Genomic DNA, 16,060 nt, shown 5'->3' on the forward strand with positions numbered 1-16,060 from the left:
AGGCCTTGAGAGCCCAGCAAAGCCAGGAGACCGTGGCTCCCCTAAAGGGTGAGGGCAAATGGGTTGGGGAGCTGTGGCTGCAGGTGGCCTGGGGATCAGGAAGAGCAAGGTCAATTCCTGGTCACCATGGAAACCAGTGACTTATTCTCAACAAATAATTGGCTATTATGCACACCCTGGGAGAGTCACTGGCTCCTCTTTGGGGGTGCAGAGAAAACTGTCCTTTTTGTTTTAGCATGCATTTTAATAAAAAGGGGGCAGTCAATCCAAGACACACATAGCTCAGATACAATCTGGGGTCTGGAAATGGGCAGGAGGGTTCACAGTTAAGATGCATGTTTTCCTGGTCCCTCCAAACCACTCCAGCAAGGCCCAGCACCCATGTCACATAAGGACCAGCTCAGAAGTCCACGGCCACAAACGTTCTTAACCTCCTCTGCCCTCACGATAACAGGACCTGTGGTCGGGGACAGAGTGGGAAGGCCACCCACCCCAAGCCAGAAGACAGAGAGCTGTGGCCAGGCAGGGAGTTCAGAACTCTAAGCTGCCACCATGTGACAGGTACTCAGGGTTCTTCGCAAGGCCCCTACCTGTCCTCCAGCCTAAGGCCAGGACTCAGCAGAGGTTCACACCAGTCTACACCCTCCTGCTGGGCCTCCTTGCCCGCCCTGGCATCTCTGACTACTAAGCACCTGAGAGTGTGCTTTAATGAGAGGTGGCACAGGGGTTAGGGACCCTGGTACAGAAAACACCAGTACTACCAAAGGACACCAGGTCTATTCCCAAACCTGCAGCCTCAGTTGTGTGGCTCCAGGCTGGTGACTCATCCTTGCCGAAAACATTCTTTTCTTAAGATTTTTTTCTGAGTTGGACGTGCTGATGCATGCCTTTAATACCAGCGTTTGAAAGGCGGAGGCAGGCAGATCTCTGGGAATTTAAGGCTGTCCTGGTCTATGTAGTAAGTTCCAGGCCAGTCAAGGTCACATAACAAGACCTTGTCTTCAAAACAAAACAAAAAAATTTTATTTTATGAACACATGTGAACCTATGAATGCCTGCATGTATGATGTATATACCACATGTGTTCCTGGTGCCCACAGAAGTCAGAAGAGGTAGCTAATGGCCCAGAACTGGCATCACAAGAAGTAATGAGCTGCTTTATGGGAGCTGAGAACCTAACCCAGGTTCTTTGCAAGAGCAAGAGCAGGTAGTGCGCTCAACCACTGAGCCATCTCTCCAGCGAGAAAGGGGGAAGGAGGGAGGAAGAGGGAGAGAGAGAGAGAGAGAGAGAGAGAGAGAGAGAGAGAGCATGTTTTGAGACAGGATCTCTCTATGCAGCCCTGGCTGTCCTGGAACTGGCTGTGTAGACCAGGCTGGTCTTGCACTCACAGAGATCCGCCTGTCTCTACATCCCAAGTGCTGGGATTAAAGGTGTGCACCACCATGCCAGCCCCATGTCAAGTATATTCTCGAATGTGCCTCCTGGGATAGTAACAGGGGCTAATCCTCTCTTGGACCCGCTCGGCTCCCAGACTCACCCTGCTGGTCTCAGTCCCTACTTTGGAAGGAGCCTGGGACAGCGCAGGTCCCGCCGCACCGAGATCCTGTTTTGCACAGGTTTCTCAGACTGTTCGCCACATTTCCCTTCATCTGCACACCTCTGGGACTGTCCACGACAATGTTGAGGGTACGCCTGTGCCCTCCTGGCTGGGCAGCCATATCACCTGCAGTTCCATGTCTCTGCCCCTCCTCCTGCCCTACTGCACCCATCCCTGGCTCTGAAAGGCAAGCCTGGCCCTCACCTATGGTTCAGGATGCGGTGGACCATCATCCACTCGGGCTTGATGCCGTAGCGGTAGAAGCGCTCCTCCATCTTGGCATAGAGAGGGTCCTTGTTCTTCCGCTTCTCGCTCTTACCGTCCTCATCGCCGGAGCCATAATCAAAGGGTGGTGGCTCGTCCATATCGTTTTTTCTTTGGTAGTTGCGGTACATCACGGTGTGGTACAGCTCCAGCTACTCACAGAGAGGAGGACAAGTTAGGAAAGGGAGATGGGCAGGGCCGCTCACCCCAGTCCCTGACCCAGCCCTAGCCTAGGTGAAACAGGCTTCTCCTCAGTGCCATCCCCAGCTCCCACCCATGCCTGGGGAAGTGGGCTGCACAGCACATGCCAGCCCACTCTTGCCCACCGAGCCAAGTATAGCCACGCTGTCTGGGTGTCTCACCTGTAGCTCCTTCACCCAAGAGCAGTGCCAGTAAGAGAGCCCGGCCCACTTGACAAAGAATTCTCTCTCAGGAATGCCCTCCAGAGGCTTGGGTGGGGGCATGCCTGGCTCCACCTCTGGTCCTGGCAGTCCCACCATAAAGGGAGCTGGGGGTTCAGTCCACCTCCAGTGTAGGATCCGCTGGACTTTGCCCTTCAGTGGGGGACACTGTGGACAGAGGATGGCCCCCAAGTTCAGGGTTAGTCACAAAGTCCTACCTGAAGCTCCCGGAACAACTCGAGAGTGAGCTTCCCCAAAATCTGGCTCGTTAAACCATGATGGTGGAGCCCACTATGCACACAGGGCAGGAGATGACAAAACCCACTTAGCAAGGGGACAATCAAGCCTCTGGACTCCCCCATCCACACATCCACACTTTACCTCCTGCCCTACGAGAAGCCCTAAGAATTATCCATCATATTCTGACCCATGAGCAGCCACAGGATAGGAACACTGCAGCCCTGGCCTCTTCATAAGCCCTGAGCAGGCCTACATGCACGCCTGTGCATCTGAGCTAGCTGGGGCAAGAAGGCCAACTCTCCCTCAGCCCACACACACTCAGGCCCTAAGGGCCATGGGACGCCAGCGAGCTGCTGGCTGGCAGAGCAGAGCAATCTAACAGTCACACCTCAGCACCCACACATATTCTGGGCCACCCTGAGATAGATTGCTGTAGCCATGACCCTCAGAAGGGCGGTTCTGAGCCCTAGATGGGCTGAGATAAGACATCTAGGGAGAGTAAGTCTTGGCTCTGCCACCGTCCATATGTGACCTAAGTACACATCCCATCAGTCTGTTTCCTTGCCTGTAAAAGTGGCCTCTCTTCCCCTGCCTCGAAGGACTGTTGGACACGCAATGTGCATCACACACCCCAGAACCAATCATACTCTGGCCTCAGGGCAAACAGCAAGGAGAAGGGGCGATACAGAAAGGCAGAGGGAGTTTCTTTGACTCCCTTCCCAGGCCTGCAGGGAGGAAGAACAACGCACTACCCCAAGGAGGGACAGTCTCAGGACAGCTAATTAGGCTGCACCTATCAAAGGGACCACTACGTCCCCTATGCAGACAAGGACATACATACACACACATGTAATACAGACACATAGCACAAGTCCAGGCGTATGCATGCACAAGACAGAAGGAAACTACATTAGAGCCCAGAACCTATGGGATAGGGTATTCAGTAATGGGGGGACAGAACAACTCCACACATGGGACCTTCAGATGCCTACATTGACTCGAGTCAGGGGATGAGGGGAGAGTGTGCCTTTGTCCCTTCATAAACTGAGGCTCCAGGCCATGGGGCTGCTACTCTGTCACTAACCCAGCCTGGGAACACCAGGTCCAGACTGGCTCAGGGACCTAATGCAAGTTCTGCTGCAGTGTGGTCTTGGGCAAGCCACTGTGCCTCCCTAAGCCTCGTTTTCCTGCTGGAGATGAGCTTGGATGTAGCTCCACGGTGAGAGCTTGCCTGGCATATAGGCAGGTGCTGGGTTCCATGTCCAAGCAGCCCCAAAATGATTTTTGAAAGTCAATTAAAGGATGGAGTTATAGTTCAGCGTGAGTCCTCTTGGTTTCAGTTCCCAGGAGGAATGCGAGGTTTTTAGCTCATAATAAATTCTCAATAAACAGCCCTAAGGGGATTCAGGAGAGGGCAGGCAGGTGAGGAGTGGTGAGCATGGTCTTCGAGGGAAAGCTCGTTAGGGGCGTGGCCTGGCCCAGCAAGGGCGGGCTCAGGGTCAGGTGGGCGGGGCGACCTGGGAGGGGCGGGGCGGGGCGGGAGGTATAACACTCACAGTACAGCGCGGGCAGAGCCATTCACCGTTCGGGATCTCCGGCAGCGGCGGGTTGAGGCAGTGTAGATGGTAAGAGGAAGGACAGGCATCGCAACACAGGAGCTCGCCACCGTCCTTGCACACGCGACAGAACTCCATGTGATCATCCTCCTCCTCCTCACAGCCGCCCTCCTCCTCTTCCTCATCATCGTCCTTCGGCTCCCACTGGATCCCCTCCTTCTCCTGTAGGCGGGGAGATCATGTGGGTGAAGCTTGGGCCGGATCCCTTCCCACAGGCACCAACTCCAGTCCCGGACCTTGGCCACTGCTTACACAGTGCGGGCAGCTCCACTTGCCCTCTGGAGCCTTCTCCAGCTCTGGGTCCAGGCAGACCAGGTGGTACGCCCTCGGGCAAGTGTCACACAGAATGATCTCCCCACCCTGCTGGCACACTTCACAGTAGTCCTGGTGGTCTGTCTCATAGCCGTCGCCATCATCAACTGGAAGGGGGAAAGAGGCAACGATGGAGGCCTGCCATACACAACCGTTTCCAATACCCCAGGCCAGACTGGCACATGATAGGTGCTTAAATGATTTCAAGTGGATGGTAGACAGACCAAGGGGGTGAAAAATTATTGGGATTGGCTGTGAAGTGTGAAGGCGGACAGAGATGGGTAAAAGATGAGGGAGTGAGGGAGGAAGGAGGGAGGGAGGGAGGGAGGGTGGGAAGACGAACAGTGAGTGCACATGGAGAAATAGCAGCGAGGGCATGCCTTTAATCCCCAAACTTGGGAGGCTGAGGTGGGAGCATCCCTGTGAGTTTAAGGCCAGCCCTGTCTACATAGCAAGTTCTAGACCAGCTAGAGCTATATAGTGAGACCATGTCTTAAAAGCCAAAGAGAGAGAAATGCAGATCCAAACAACTCTGAGATTCTTACATCTATAAGAATGGCCAAGATAAAAAACACTGATGACAGCTTATGCTGGAGAGGATGTGGGGTAAAGGCAACACTCCTGCATTGCTGGTGGGAGTGCAAACAGGTACAATCCCTTTAAAAACAGTATGGCGATTTCTCAGAAAATTAGGAAACAACCTATCTCAAGACCTAGCAATATCACTTCTAGGTATATACCCAAAGGATGCTCAATCGTGCCACAGGGGCATGTGCTCAACTATGTTCATAGCAGCATTATTTGTAATAGACAGATCCTGGAAGCAACCTAGATGCCCCTTGACTAAAGAATGGATAAAGAAAATGTGGTGCATTTACACAGTGGAATACTACACAATGGGAAAAAAATGACATCTTGAAATTTGTGGGCATATTGAGTGAGGCAACCCAGACCCAGAAAGACAAATATAATCTGTACTCATAAGTGGCTCTTAGACATAAAGCAAAGGAAAAACCAGCCTACAACTCACAATCCCGAAGAACCTAGCCAACAAAGAGGACCCAAAGAGAGACTTACATGGATCTAATCTACATGGGAAGTAGAAAAAGACAAGATCTCCTGAGTAAATTGGGAGCATGGGGACCATGGGAGAGGGCTGAAGGGAAGGGTAGGGAGGAAGGGAGGGGAGCAGAGAAAAATATATAGCTCAATAAAAACAATTTTAAAAAGGAAAAAAGGAAAAAAAATGTTTTTTAAAAAAGAGCCAAAGAGAGAGGGGGAGAGTGGGGTGTTTGGTGGGTGTTTGGTGGGTAGGAGTGGGTAGCAGAGGGGCATCGGGGTGCAGTGAGCTTAAGTGCCTCCCCCAGTCCTCACTCTACTAGGCTTCATTGTAAGAAGTCCTAGCTTTCTTCTTCCTCCCTGGGACAAGACAGTGAACAAGGGCCACTGAGAGACAACATGGGGACTGCCTGGCTGAGGTTGGGAGAGCCTGGGACATGAGGATGCCCTTACCCCACTCCGCACTCCCTACCCCATCGTGGGAAGGACCGCGCCCCTTGGAGAGGAGCCCTACTCCCCACGCTGCATCCCCACCCAGTCGCGGGAAAAGCCCGCGCCCCTTAGAGAGGAGCCCTACTCCTCTTCTTCTTGCGCCTCCTCTTATTCTTCTTGCCCAACGCAGCGGAGCACTCGGAACGCACGGAAGAGCTGTGGATGCTGGCATTGTCCAAATCGGATTCCTCACGCTCGTCCTCCTCGCTCTGCAGGGAAGGAGGATGGGTTGGTGGTTTGGGTAGGGCAGGGCCAGGAAGCTCTGAAGACACCCTGTGGCTTTGCTCTGTCCCCCAACCCGGTTAGTGCACAGCCCACACACCCCACCATCCTCGGAACTCCTGCTCTCCAGTCCTCTGATGCCTCCACAGCTCTGCTCCACACGGTTTCCCCAGACTGTGACCTCGGACGGCCTAACTGCTACATACCCTTCCAAGGTTACCCTAACCACCCCCTCCTCTAGGGAATCTCCACAGATCTCTCTCAGTGGACAAGTCTGGAGGATTAATGGCTCCTTAGGAGCTGAGCTGGCCTGCTATATCTAGAGGACCATGCTCCTTTCTGTGTCACCAATCATGGCTCCAGCCCGCCTGGTCAAACAGGCTACCTTCCAGGGCTCCACCCTCTGAGCACATCCTGTAAAGGGGCAGCTGGTCCTCCTGCCTGATGGAGCCACACTGTGGGCAGCAGCAGCCACAGATGGGCCCTTGGAAGTGTCCAGTCCACAGCAATAAATGTACCAGCAGGTTTGTACGTGCAGGGACTGTGTGAGAAGGGTGCAGGGCTTGCCTCAGTTAGCTCGGGAAATGAATATGGTCCACTCTCTGGTCAAACAGCCCTCCCCTCGCTGGGCGATGGTGGCACATGCCTTTAATCCCAGCACTCGGGAGGCAGAGGCAGGTGGATCTCTGTGAGTTCGAGACCAGCCTGGTCTACAAGAGCTAGCTCCAAGCCGGGCGGTGGTGGCGCACGCCTTTAATCCCAGCACTCGGGAGGCAGAGGCAGGCGGATCTCTGTGAGTTCAAGGCCAGCCTGGTCTACAAGAGCTAGTTCCAGGACAGGCTCTAAAGCTGCAGAGAAACCCTGTCTCAAAAAACAAAAACAAAACAAAAACAAAAAACAGCCCTCCCCTCAACTCTTTGCACACACAAGCCACTCACCGAGGAACCCTTCTCCACACATGCACACACACTCGAACATGCATGGGCATGGGCACACACATGCAGATACACACATGCACGCACACATACGGAGGAACCCTTCTCTACACATGCACACACACTTGAGTGTGCACACGCATGGGCACACATACGCATATACACATGTGCACACACACATACACTGAGGAACCCTTCACACATACACATACACTCAAACATGCACACACGTGGGCACACACTCACTGAAGAACCCTTCTCCACACACACTCGAACATGCACACACACTTGAATGTGCACGCACATGGGCACACACACACATGAACACACTCAAACATGCACGCGCATGGGCATGCACACATGCACACATGCATGCACACTCACCGAGGAACCCTTCTCCACACACACTCGAACATGCACACACACTTGAACGTGCACGCACATGGGCACACACACACACATGAACACTCTCAAACATGCACACACATGGGCACGCACACATGCACACACACACTCACCGAGGAACCCTTCTTCCTCTTGGTGATTCCTCCAAAGCGGAACTTGAGCCCTGCCACTCGCTTGCCCCTCCCCTTCTTCTTGGAGTCTTTGGCGCCTTTGTTCTTCTTCCTCACTCCAGGCCCTGGGCGTTGTAACAAGGGCTGCAATGACCAACACTGCCACTGACGGCCCATTTCTCCCCCACCACTTCACAGAGCCTTCGAGACCCCAGTGAGAAATGGGTCACGTGAAGACTGAGGGTCTGAGAGGCCAGGCTCTTGCTCAGGTCACGCAGGAAGTAATGAGAAGGAGACCAACCTGACCCAAGTCTGGCTGTCCTGGACACCATGCTGGACTACATTGTCCAACCGACTTGCTTCCAAGGAGCCCTTTGGCTTGCGTACCAGAGGGCAGGCCGCTGAAGCAACACTACCCACCTGGGATCCATGCCTGGATCCCTAGAGAGTCATCCTGGTACCAAAAGCCAGGCCGCTAGCCTCCCAAACCATGGGCCAAAGGCACCTCCCACAGCTACCCCCAACGTTCTTATCACACGGGCTGCAGGCTGGACTCTATGATGTCAATTAACCACCTAGGGAATAAGGACCCCGTCCCCACCCCAGCAGCCCATCCTGCCGCCAGGGGAAGGCATGGGGCCTGGTGATAGGATTCGCACCCTTGCCAGGTAGCCTTGCCCAGTTCTCCTATGGCTACACCACACACAAGGACATGAAGGTGGGGACCCTGCTATAACCAGGGCATGCCACAGAAAAGCTATTTTAATCTTTCGCGTTCTGAACAGGCAGCCCAGGGAACCAACAGTTCTGCGGTAGCTCCTAGGCAGGCGGAAGTGGGAAAATAGGAAATATGGGGGGCGCACAGAGTTGGGGCAGGTGGCCCATGGCACTCATCCACCAGGCACTCCCTGAGACATAAAACAGAGGTGCCAGGCGCCATACTCATCATTGTCCTGGACACCAAAACTCTGTGGGGTTGGCACATGGGGTCGTCCCCAGACTTCTCTCAGCCCATCAAATCCCAAATCAGAACAGAATACAGAGGGGTTAACGTTCCCGCGGGGAAAGATCAATGTCCCCAACCTCTTAAACGCCAGAACTTCTACCCAGGTTGCAGCCTGGTCTCTCTGAAGCAGAAGGCCCTGTTTGCCCCCCCAATCCCTTTTACATGGAGTCAGACTGGACCTGGGCCTCCTTGCTGTCCTTCCATCCCTGGTCATACCCAGTCCTGTGAGGTCCCTAGACAGGGACTCGACCCTGTGCAGGAGGCGCACACATGAGAGGATTAGCAGGCTAACTAACCCAAGACTGCCTCAAACTTCTATAAGTCCAGGGCTGGAACTACCCCATTCTATGGGAGTAAGCTCACACTGTGACCCACCCCTCCCACTCCCATGCCCACAGCATGAGGGTAGCTGGGCAAATGTTAACTCCCAAAGATGCACCCAAACTCCTTGACTTCCCCACCCTCCCCAACAGGGAACAGGATTGAAGCCATAAAGAGGGTTTGAGTCAAGTCAGCTTGAGGTCACAGAAAATACTGGGTCCTCCGTAAGGAGAACCCCTAGCTGACCTGCGGGATCTGGGAGGGGGAGGGGCAGATCTGCCAGACAGAGCTCAGTGCCCACTCACCCACAGCCTTACCCTTGCCCTCTTTGGTCTTGGCCTTGCGGATGGGCAGAGGCTGGGGCACCTGCTGGGGACTGACAGCCAATGGAGGAGCGATGGTCACAGTCTCCACAGCTGCGGCCACAGCTGCTGCAGCTGCTGCTGCCGAGCTGCCCTTAAACGGGTTGTTGGCGCTGAATTCTCGCCACTTGGCCCCCAAGACGGTCATCATTTTGGACATGGGGATCTTGGGGTTCTTCTTGGCAATGAGCGGCCTGTGGGGAAGAGATACAGGAAGGTGAGGGAGGGACCACCCTCTCTCACATACCTGTGAGGTGTGGCCAGCCCCATAGTCCTGGCTAGAGAAACTGGACAGAACGTGAGACAGGGAACAGACAAAGATGAGACCAGAGCATACCCCAACATACTCCTGACTCCTGGCTGCAGACCAGAGAGGGGCCTAGACCCCAGGACAGAGCCCGTGAGGCCCAACCCTCTGCTATGCTAAAATGAAGGGGTCCTGACCCCAGGTCTAGTAACTCTCACCCATCAGGAGCCCCGGCCACCTCTCTGTCCACCTCCCCTGGACTTGGTGCCCCTCAGGCAAGCACAACCCCCAGGGTCACCCGGCCACAGCAGCCAGCCCCCAGCCCACCGAAGGAACTGGCTGAAGGCCTTGTAGTTGGTCAGCGTGTGGTAGTCTTCCTCTGAAAACAGGTAGTCCACATCATCAAGGCCCCACTCCGCCATGAGCTGCCCCGAGGACTTGGGCTCCTGCAGAGAAAGGTGGGATTAGGGGCAGAGGACTTCTGACCTGCCTGCTGCTCTGAGAAAGGGGAAGACTGTCACCCGCAATTGAAGAAAAATTCCCACCTACCACCAAGATACCCGAAAGCCACACCCACCTATCCCCGCCAACCCCACCAGGGGCATGTCTCAGATGCCAGCTCATGGGATGCTGTGAATTTTAACACTGAGACTGGGGAAAAGGTCACACGTGTTTCTCCAGATGGGCGCAGTGGGCAGTGCTGAAAGAGTCCCTTACTTACTTCCCAGATGTGATGCTAAGGGAAGTGTGTGACAACCCTAAGGGTCCCCTGAGTCTTCAAAAGGGCTATCCCAAGAGTCAGAAAGCCAGAGGACAAGATGGCCTAGTGGGCCAGGATCAGATGAAGAGATGGCTGTAGAGAAGTATATATTTCTTTTGTTTGGGGTTTTTTTTTTTTTGGTTGTTTTGTTTTTTTTAAAACAGGGTTTTCTCTGTGTAGCCCTGGCTGTCCTGGAACTTGCTATGTAGACCAGGCTGGCCTCAATCTCACAGAGATCCCCCTGCCTCCACTGGGATTAAGTCATTTGCTACTACACTCAGCTATTTTTAATTGCTTTCTTTTTATGTATATGGCTGTTTCACCTACACGTATGTCTATGCACCACATGCGGACCTGGTGCCGGCGGAGGCAGAAAAGGGCATCAGATCCCCCAACACTAGAGTTAAGATTTTGAGTCACCATTTGGGCACTGGGAATTGAACCCAGGTCCTCTAGAAGAGCAATCAGTGTTCTTAAGCACTGAGCCATCCCTCCAGGCTTGCTACATGAGTCAGTTCTAACCATTGCTCTCTCAAATACCAGCAGTGAGAAGTAAACACATTAGTTCACCCTTCTGCCTCAGTTTCCTCATTCTGCCACAAAGAATTAGCACAGGTGCTTGGGGTAAGGGATGAATGTTTTAGTGACTGTTATCACGAAACCCCCTCCACCATACCCTCCACCATACCCTACCTCTTCCAAGTAATCTTGACTCATCCCCACCAACCCCAGCATTCACCCACTAAGCCAATCAGCACACACCTTTCTCTGCCACAGTTCCTGGCCTTTCTGACCAGCCAGGGGACACACAGATCTCCATCCACAGAAGCAGAAAAAGAAGTGTTTCCAGCCTTGGATGACACCAGTGAATGCCACACAGAACTGTCTGCCCTGACCCCTCCAGCTAACTTTCTGGCACTGCAATGGAAGGCCACCCAGCTGGTGCACAAACCTTCCCTGGGTCCCCAGTACCTGTGTCCCAGAAATGACCCACAAAGCAAGGGAGCTTAGGAAGCTGGTTCCACAATAGCTCAGGGATAGTCCCATGGGGGACCTGCCCCCTCAGGCACACCCAGACATTCCTGAAGGCACCTCCACAGAGCACAGAAATAAACAGGAGGTTGTCACTGGGACTCCTCGACAGCCCCGAGTCAATTTCTCAAAACGGTCCCCAAGGCTGTTACCAGTCACTGCTGATTCACAGCACACCCACCAGTGACTGACGGATCACACGGGGTGTCAGGACACCCCCAAGTAAGCTCTGCTCCCTGAAGCCCGCCAGTCTTCAATCATTCATAGCAATCTGCCGCGCAACGGCGACCGTGTTGATGTCTATGGTGCCACATCATAGCTCACAAACCATTCCTGGTGACATGAGGTTGCCCACCCACACCTCACAGCCCAGGGGATGGCCTCCGTTCAACCGTGATGCCTTGGCTTGCTTTATGACAAAGATGCTCGAGCCCAAAAGACAGCCAGGCCCATCACAGCCACAGCCACAGTCACGCAGCTCCAAGTTCACTGAGAGGCTGGAGGAACACCCACGTGGGCAGAGCGGCAGAGCTGGGCATGCCAAGTACCCAGGCAGGGCTGTCCAGCAGATGCTTGTGGCAAAGATTCCATTTGTTATTTTATCTCCTCAAGTGGCTCCATGCAAGAGGTTCCTGACAGCAAACCTGAGCTCACGCTATGTATCATTCTCTCCAGAAACAGCTGCATGCTCGGGTGGGCAAGCTGCTGCCAAGAGCAGCCCTAATCTGTCAACAAGACACCGCACCGTGGCAACCACAAACTCCTAAGTCCTCCCTGCACAGCTGAGACTTCGCGATGCAGGCCCCCCCATGACCCACGTCGGACGTCCACGTGCATGTGGGTGAGCTCCCCAACATGGGCTCTGAGGGCACCTCTGTCCCCCGCCTGACCCCAGCCCCACCAATCACCTTCAAGCATCCATCGTCATTATCATCCTCATCCTCGTCCCTCTTTTTCCGCTTGGCTTTCTTCTCCTTCTTCTCCTTCAGTTTCTTCTTCTTCTTCTTGGTGGGGGAGTAATCGCTGCCTTCGCTCTCCGACTTCTCTTCCAGATCCTCCTCATTGTCTGACAGCTCATCATTGCTCCCCTGGAAAAGAAAGGGGAACGGTGAGGGTGCCAGACACCCCGGGATTGCCAGAGACCTGGGGCAGCAAGGCCTGGATAAGCTGCTCGGCCACCATCTTTTTTCATCCATGGTGCACAGAGGGGCGAGCGTGAGCAGAGGTGACCGACCAAGTGGTGAGGTGATCTTGAGCAAAACCAGAATCCCCTAGGCAGGCGAAGTGTGCGGTGAGCCCAGGGCAAGCTGGCCTTCAGCTTTCGTCATAGTGGATTTTGAGAATGTGATCGTGCTCCACGCCAGGAACTCCTGGTAGAGTCTGTGATGGCCAGAGGAGAAAGCGGAAGGATAGGAGAGAAGCTCCAAGCAGGAGCTGACCTGCCCACTGGCGCCCACCCTCACCCTTCAGCCAAGGGAAGAAGCCTGCGCTCAGGGAGGGCAGAGGACCAGCTCTCCAGAGGCCGCCACGGTACGAGCCTGTCTCCAGGATGGCCACTCCATCTCAATGGTAGAAAAGGTAAATTAGGCAGCTCTTGAGATTGACTCCTTGATTTTGTTTTCTGTCTGTAGAAGCAGAAAATGGCACATTTATATGGAGATTAGGGTGTTTGCAGTCATAGCATGCCCACCAGAAGGATGCTGTCCCTGGACAGAAACGGTTTGCCTGTGACTGGGAGGCAGAGCCCTGTCTTCTCCTACGTGGGTCTGCAGGGACAGGCTGGCACTGTCACCACACCTGTGATGCCTGTGAGGTGTTTCCAAGGTGAGCAAAGACAGGCTGAGGAGAGCCCGGGAGATCCGGGAATATGGAGAATGCCCTATGAACTCAGCAGTTGGGGAGAGGGAGGGAGAAAAACAAGAGAAAAGGGGTGATGGGAGACAGGGGCAACAGGGTCTACCTGGAGAATCCTGGGAGCCCCTCAGAATTCTCTTGCCTTTCTCAGTAGAGAACCTGCAGGCCAGCACACCCCATCAGTTAGCTGAGGGTGAACTTGTTACTGAAGGGGTTTCTCCCTGCAGTCCAGCTAGGAAGACCCCGCCCATATGTTCTCCCGGAAGCTCAGCTCAATCTCCCCACTAAGAGCCCTGCTCTCGCGCCTGTCACCTGCTAACCAATCGTCACATCAGCGCACTGCCAAGGCCTCCTCACTTTCCCAGAATACCAACTCTGGTCGACAGCCAAGGGACAGCTCCCAGCTCCCACAACTACCAGTGATATGGGACTAGGAAGCCACAGTTCTCAGGCTACGGAAGGGGAAAGTGAAGTCAGTTAGGGACATGCCCTCCCCCCAGGTGACAGAGGCCAGCCAAGCTCTCCGAGATGATGTCCACAAGATCTGCGAACTCTGGTCCTCACCCCAAAAGGAGTGTAGATGAGAGACAGAGAGTACCCCAGACAGCAGCTGCAGCCCACCCCAGAAGGAAACCCAGGCACTACACCACAGTAGAGGCCAAAAGACCGAGGGTGGATCCTTGCATGGCCTGCCTGCGGGTCCTTGCTAGCCCAGGGCCACATGCAAGTCATTGTAACAACCTGAACCTCCAACTCTCTCATCTGTGCAGTTATGAAGGAACCAGGGGGGCTGCGCACACGGAGACCCTGACATGGAGGTGCCATGCTCAGAGACTGGGGTGGCATGAGAACCAGTTGTTCACCATGTGTCCTGGCAGGGGACTTAGGCCAGAGCTGTCTGCATTCACAACCACAGGTGCCTTTTACTCCTGATACAACTGGACCAAGCAGAGGCATCTCCCTGTGACAACACCCCAAAACGGTGATGACTCTGCTTGGGGAGCAGAGAAATAGCAGAGGTAACATAGGTCCCACCCCACTTCTACCCACTGGGACAGGACCAAAGCCAGCCACATGGGTCACGGGCAGCTGGGTGACCATACGGGTAGACAACACGACTCTGCCCGGTAGCTGGCCAGAGCGTGTCCTGAGAAGAAGACACCACCATATCCGGGGTTCAGGAGTGACCAACACAAAGGGAGGCTGGAAGGCGCCTCCAGCAGACCGCAGCGTCTGCCAGAAGCAGCAGCAGCCTGTGCAAGAGGAGAGGGGGCGGGGCTGGCTGAAGCTGAAAGCCTGGCCTGGATAGGAGGATTCAGGCGAGCACACTCCAGAGCTGGAGGAAGGCAGGGGACTGAGCTGGAGCCCTGGGTGTGGATCTCAGGCTTGGTGTCCCTTTCCTCCGACCATCCACCAAAGCACAGGTCGAATGGTCACCTCTTATTCCACCCACGGGGAGAGAAGACCCTGACCGCCAGCCCCTAGTCCGCAGCCCATCTCTCTTCTCCCCTGCCCCGCCTCTTTCAAATCAAGTCAGTACAGCCTGGGCCACCCCCACATCCATGCCCTCACATGACAGTGCCGGCAGAACTTGGACCAGCTGTTTACACGCTTCCACTCCTGGGCCTCCTCCTCCCCCTGACGCACATCATAAAAACATCCCGCCTCACAGAAAAGATGGCGAGGGGGGAGCGTTGCAGCTGGATCAGAAAAGCATGCACCGAAGGGCTGTCTGCAGGACCTGGGGGTAGCAATGTCACTGGAGAAGGGAAAAACTGGCCACGAGCCAGACCACGAGGAACCACTCGGTGTCTCGGAACCTACTAGGGTGCACACCTTTGATCCCAACACTTAGGGAGTAAAGGCAGGAGGATCTGTGAGCCTGAGGTCAGCCTGGTTGACAGACCAGATCCCAGGCCATCTAGTGAGGTGGGCCACACCCCACTCAGGAAGGAGACACAGACCAATCACCTCTAACAAATCCCGCAAACCAGCCTCAGACCCGAGGTCTAAGAGAAACCAAAGTTCAATAGCAGGCTGTGAACATGAGAATGACAAGCTGGGCCTTCGACCTTGGCATTGTCCTTTGGGGAAACAACCCTGGGTGTGACTGTAAGCGTTGCACTAGTGGCTGTGAGAAGAACCTCAGATGTCACACCCAGGTTGAGGGCAAAGCGGGGGGTCTCAGCTCAGCGCCCCCCTGCCTGCTGAGGGCACAGCACACCGGCCATGGCTGGTGGGGGCCCCCAAGCAGTCCGTGCAACACACCCTTTCTCTTTCCTCCCTCCTCAGTTTCTGAATCCCGGCCTCCTGTCTCATTCTCCTCTCCCTTCTATGTCCAGCACACACATCACATCTCCTGGAAAAAAAAAAAAAAAAAAGCATTTGGACGCAAAGGAAGAACTCAGGGAGTTGGTCATTCTCGACTTGGGGTCCTTCAAGACTGAGAGGGGAAAAAGAAAGAATGAAATATGAGCCTTCCCATTCACCAGTGTTATAAACAGTTATAATTTAGCACTGAATAATTGGTTGCTATGGCAACCGCTGCAGTACAGGTTGAAATCAGTTCTCCCTCCTGCTCTCCGGTCTGACGGGGAGCTTCATCTACATATGCTCAGGTTCCGGCTGCACCCCGGTTATTTTATGTAAATCGGGATCCACAGCTTGCTGCTTGCCTGTGCCCCGCCACCCGCCCAAGCCACTGCTTAGAGCCCACCTGCTCAGGCCCCCTTTGCGCCTGGAAGTCACCTGGTGGGGGATGCAGTGTTGGGGTCGGGGAGGAAGGATATTCCCACACCATGATCTAGGGCTGCGGGGTGGGTGG

General features: G+C 54.5%; 1 protein-coding gene across 2 annotated transcripts in view; it reads right to left on the minus strand.

The window, feature by feature from the left end:
• Positions 1–16,060, minus strand: part of Chd5 (chromodomain helicase DNA binding protein 5) — a 49,573-nt gene that overhangs the window by 21,629 nt on the left and 11,884 nt on the right. For both annotated transcript variants that reach the window (XM_038333643.1, XM_038333642.1), the window contains exons 3-11: positions 12,291–12,470; positions 9,918–10,036; positions 9,299–9,537; positions 7,658–7,779; positions 6,068–6,191; positions 4,372–4,538; positions 4,060–4,281; positions 2,225–2,431; positions 1,803–2,014 (exon numbers count right to left, since the gene is read on the minus strand). In XM_038333643.1, the coding sequence (XP_038189571.1) occupies positions 1,803–2,014; positions 2,225–2,431; positions 4,060–4,281; positions 4,372–4,538; positions 6,068–6,191; positions 7,658–7,779; positions 9,299–9,537; positions 9,918–10,036; positions 12,291–12,470 (1,592 nt within the window). The remainder of the gene's footprint in view (positions 1–1,802; positions 2,015–2,224; positions 2,432–4,059; positions 4,282–4,371; positions 4,539–6,067; positions 6,192–7,657; positions 7,780–9,298; positions 9,538–9,917; positions 10,037–12,290; positions 12,471–16,060) is intronic.

The sequence above is a fragment of the Arvicola amphibius genome, chromosome 6 (assembly GCF_903992535.2).
Source record: "Arvicola amphibius chromosome 6, mArvAmp1.2, whole genome shotgun sequence".
NCBI classification, from domain to species: domain Eukaryota; kingdom Metazoa; phylum Chordata; class Mammalia; order Rodentia; family Cricetidae; genus Arvicola; species Arvicola amphibius.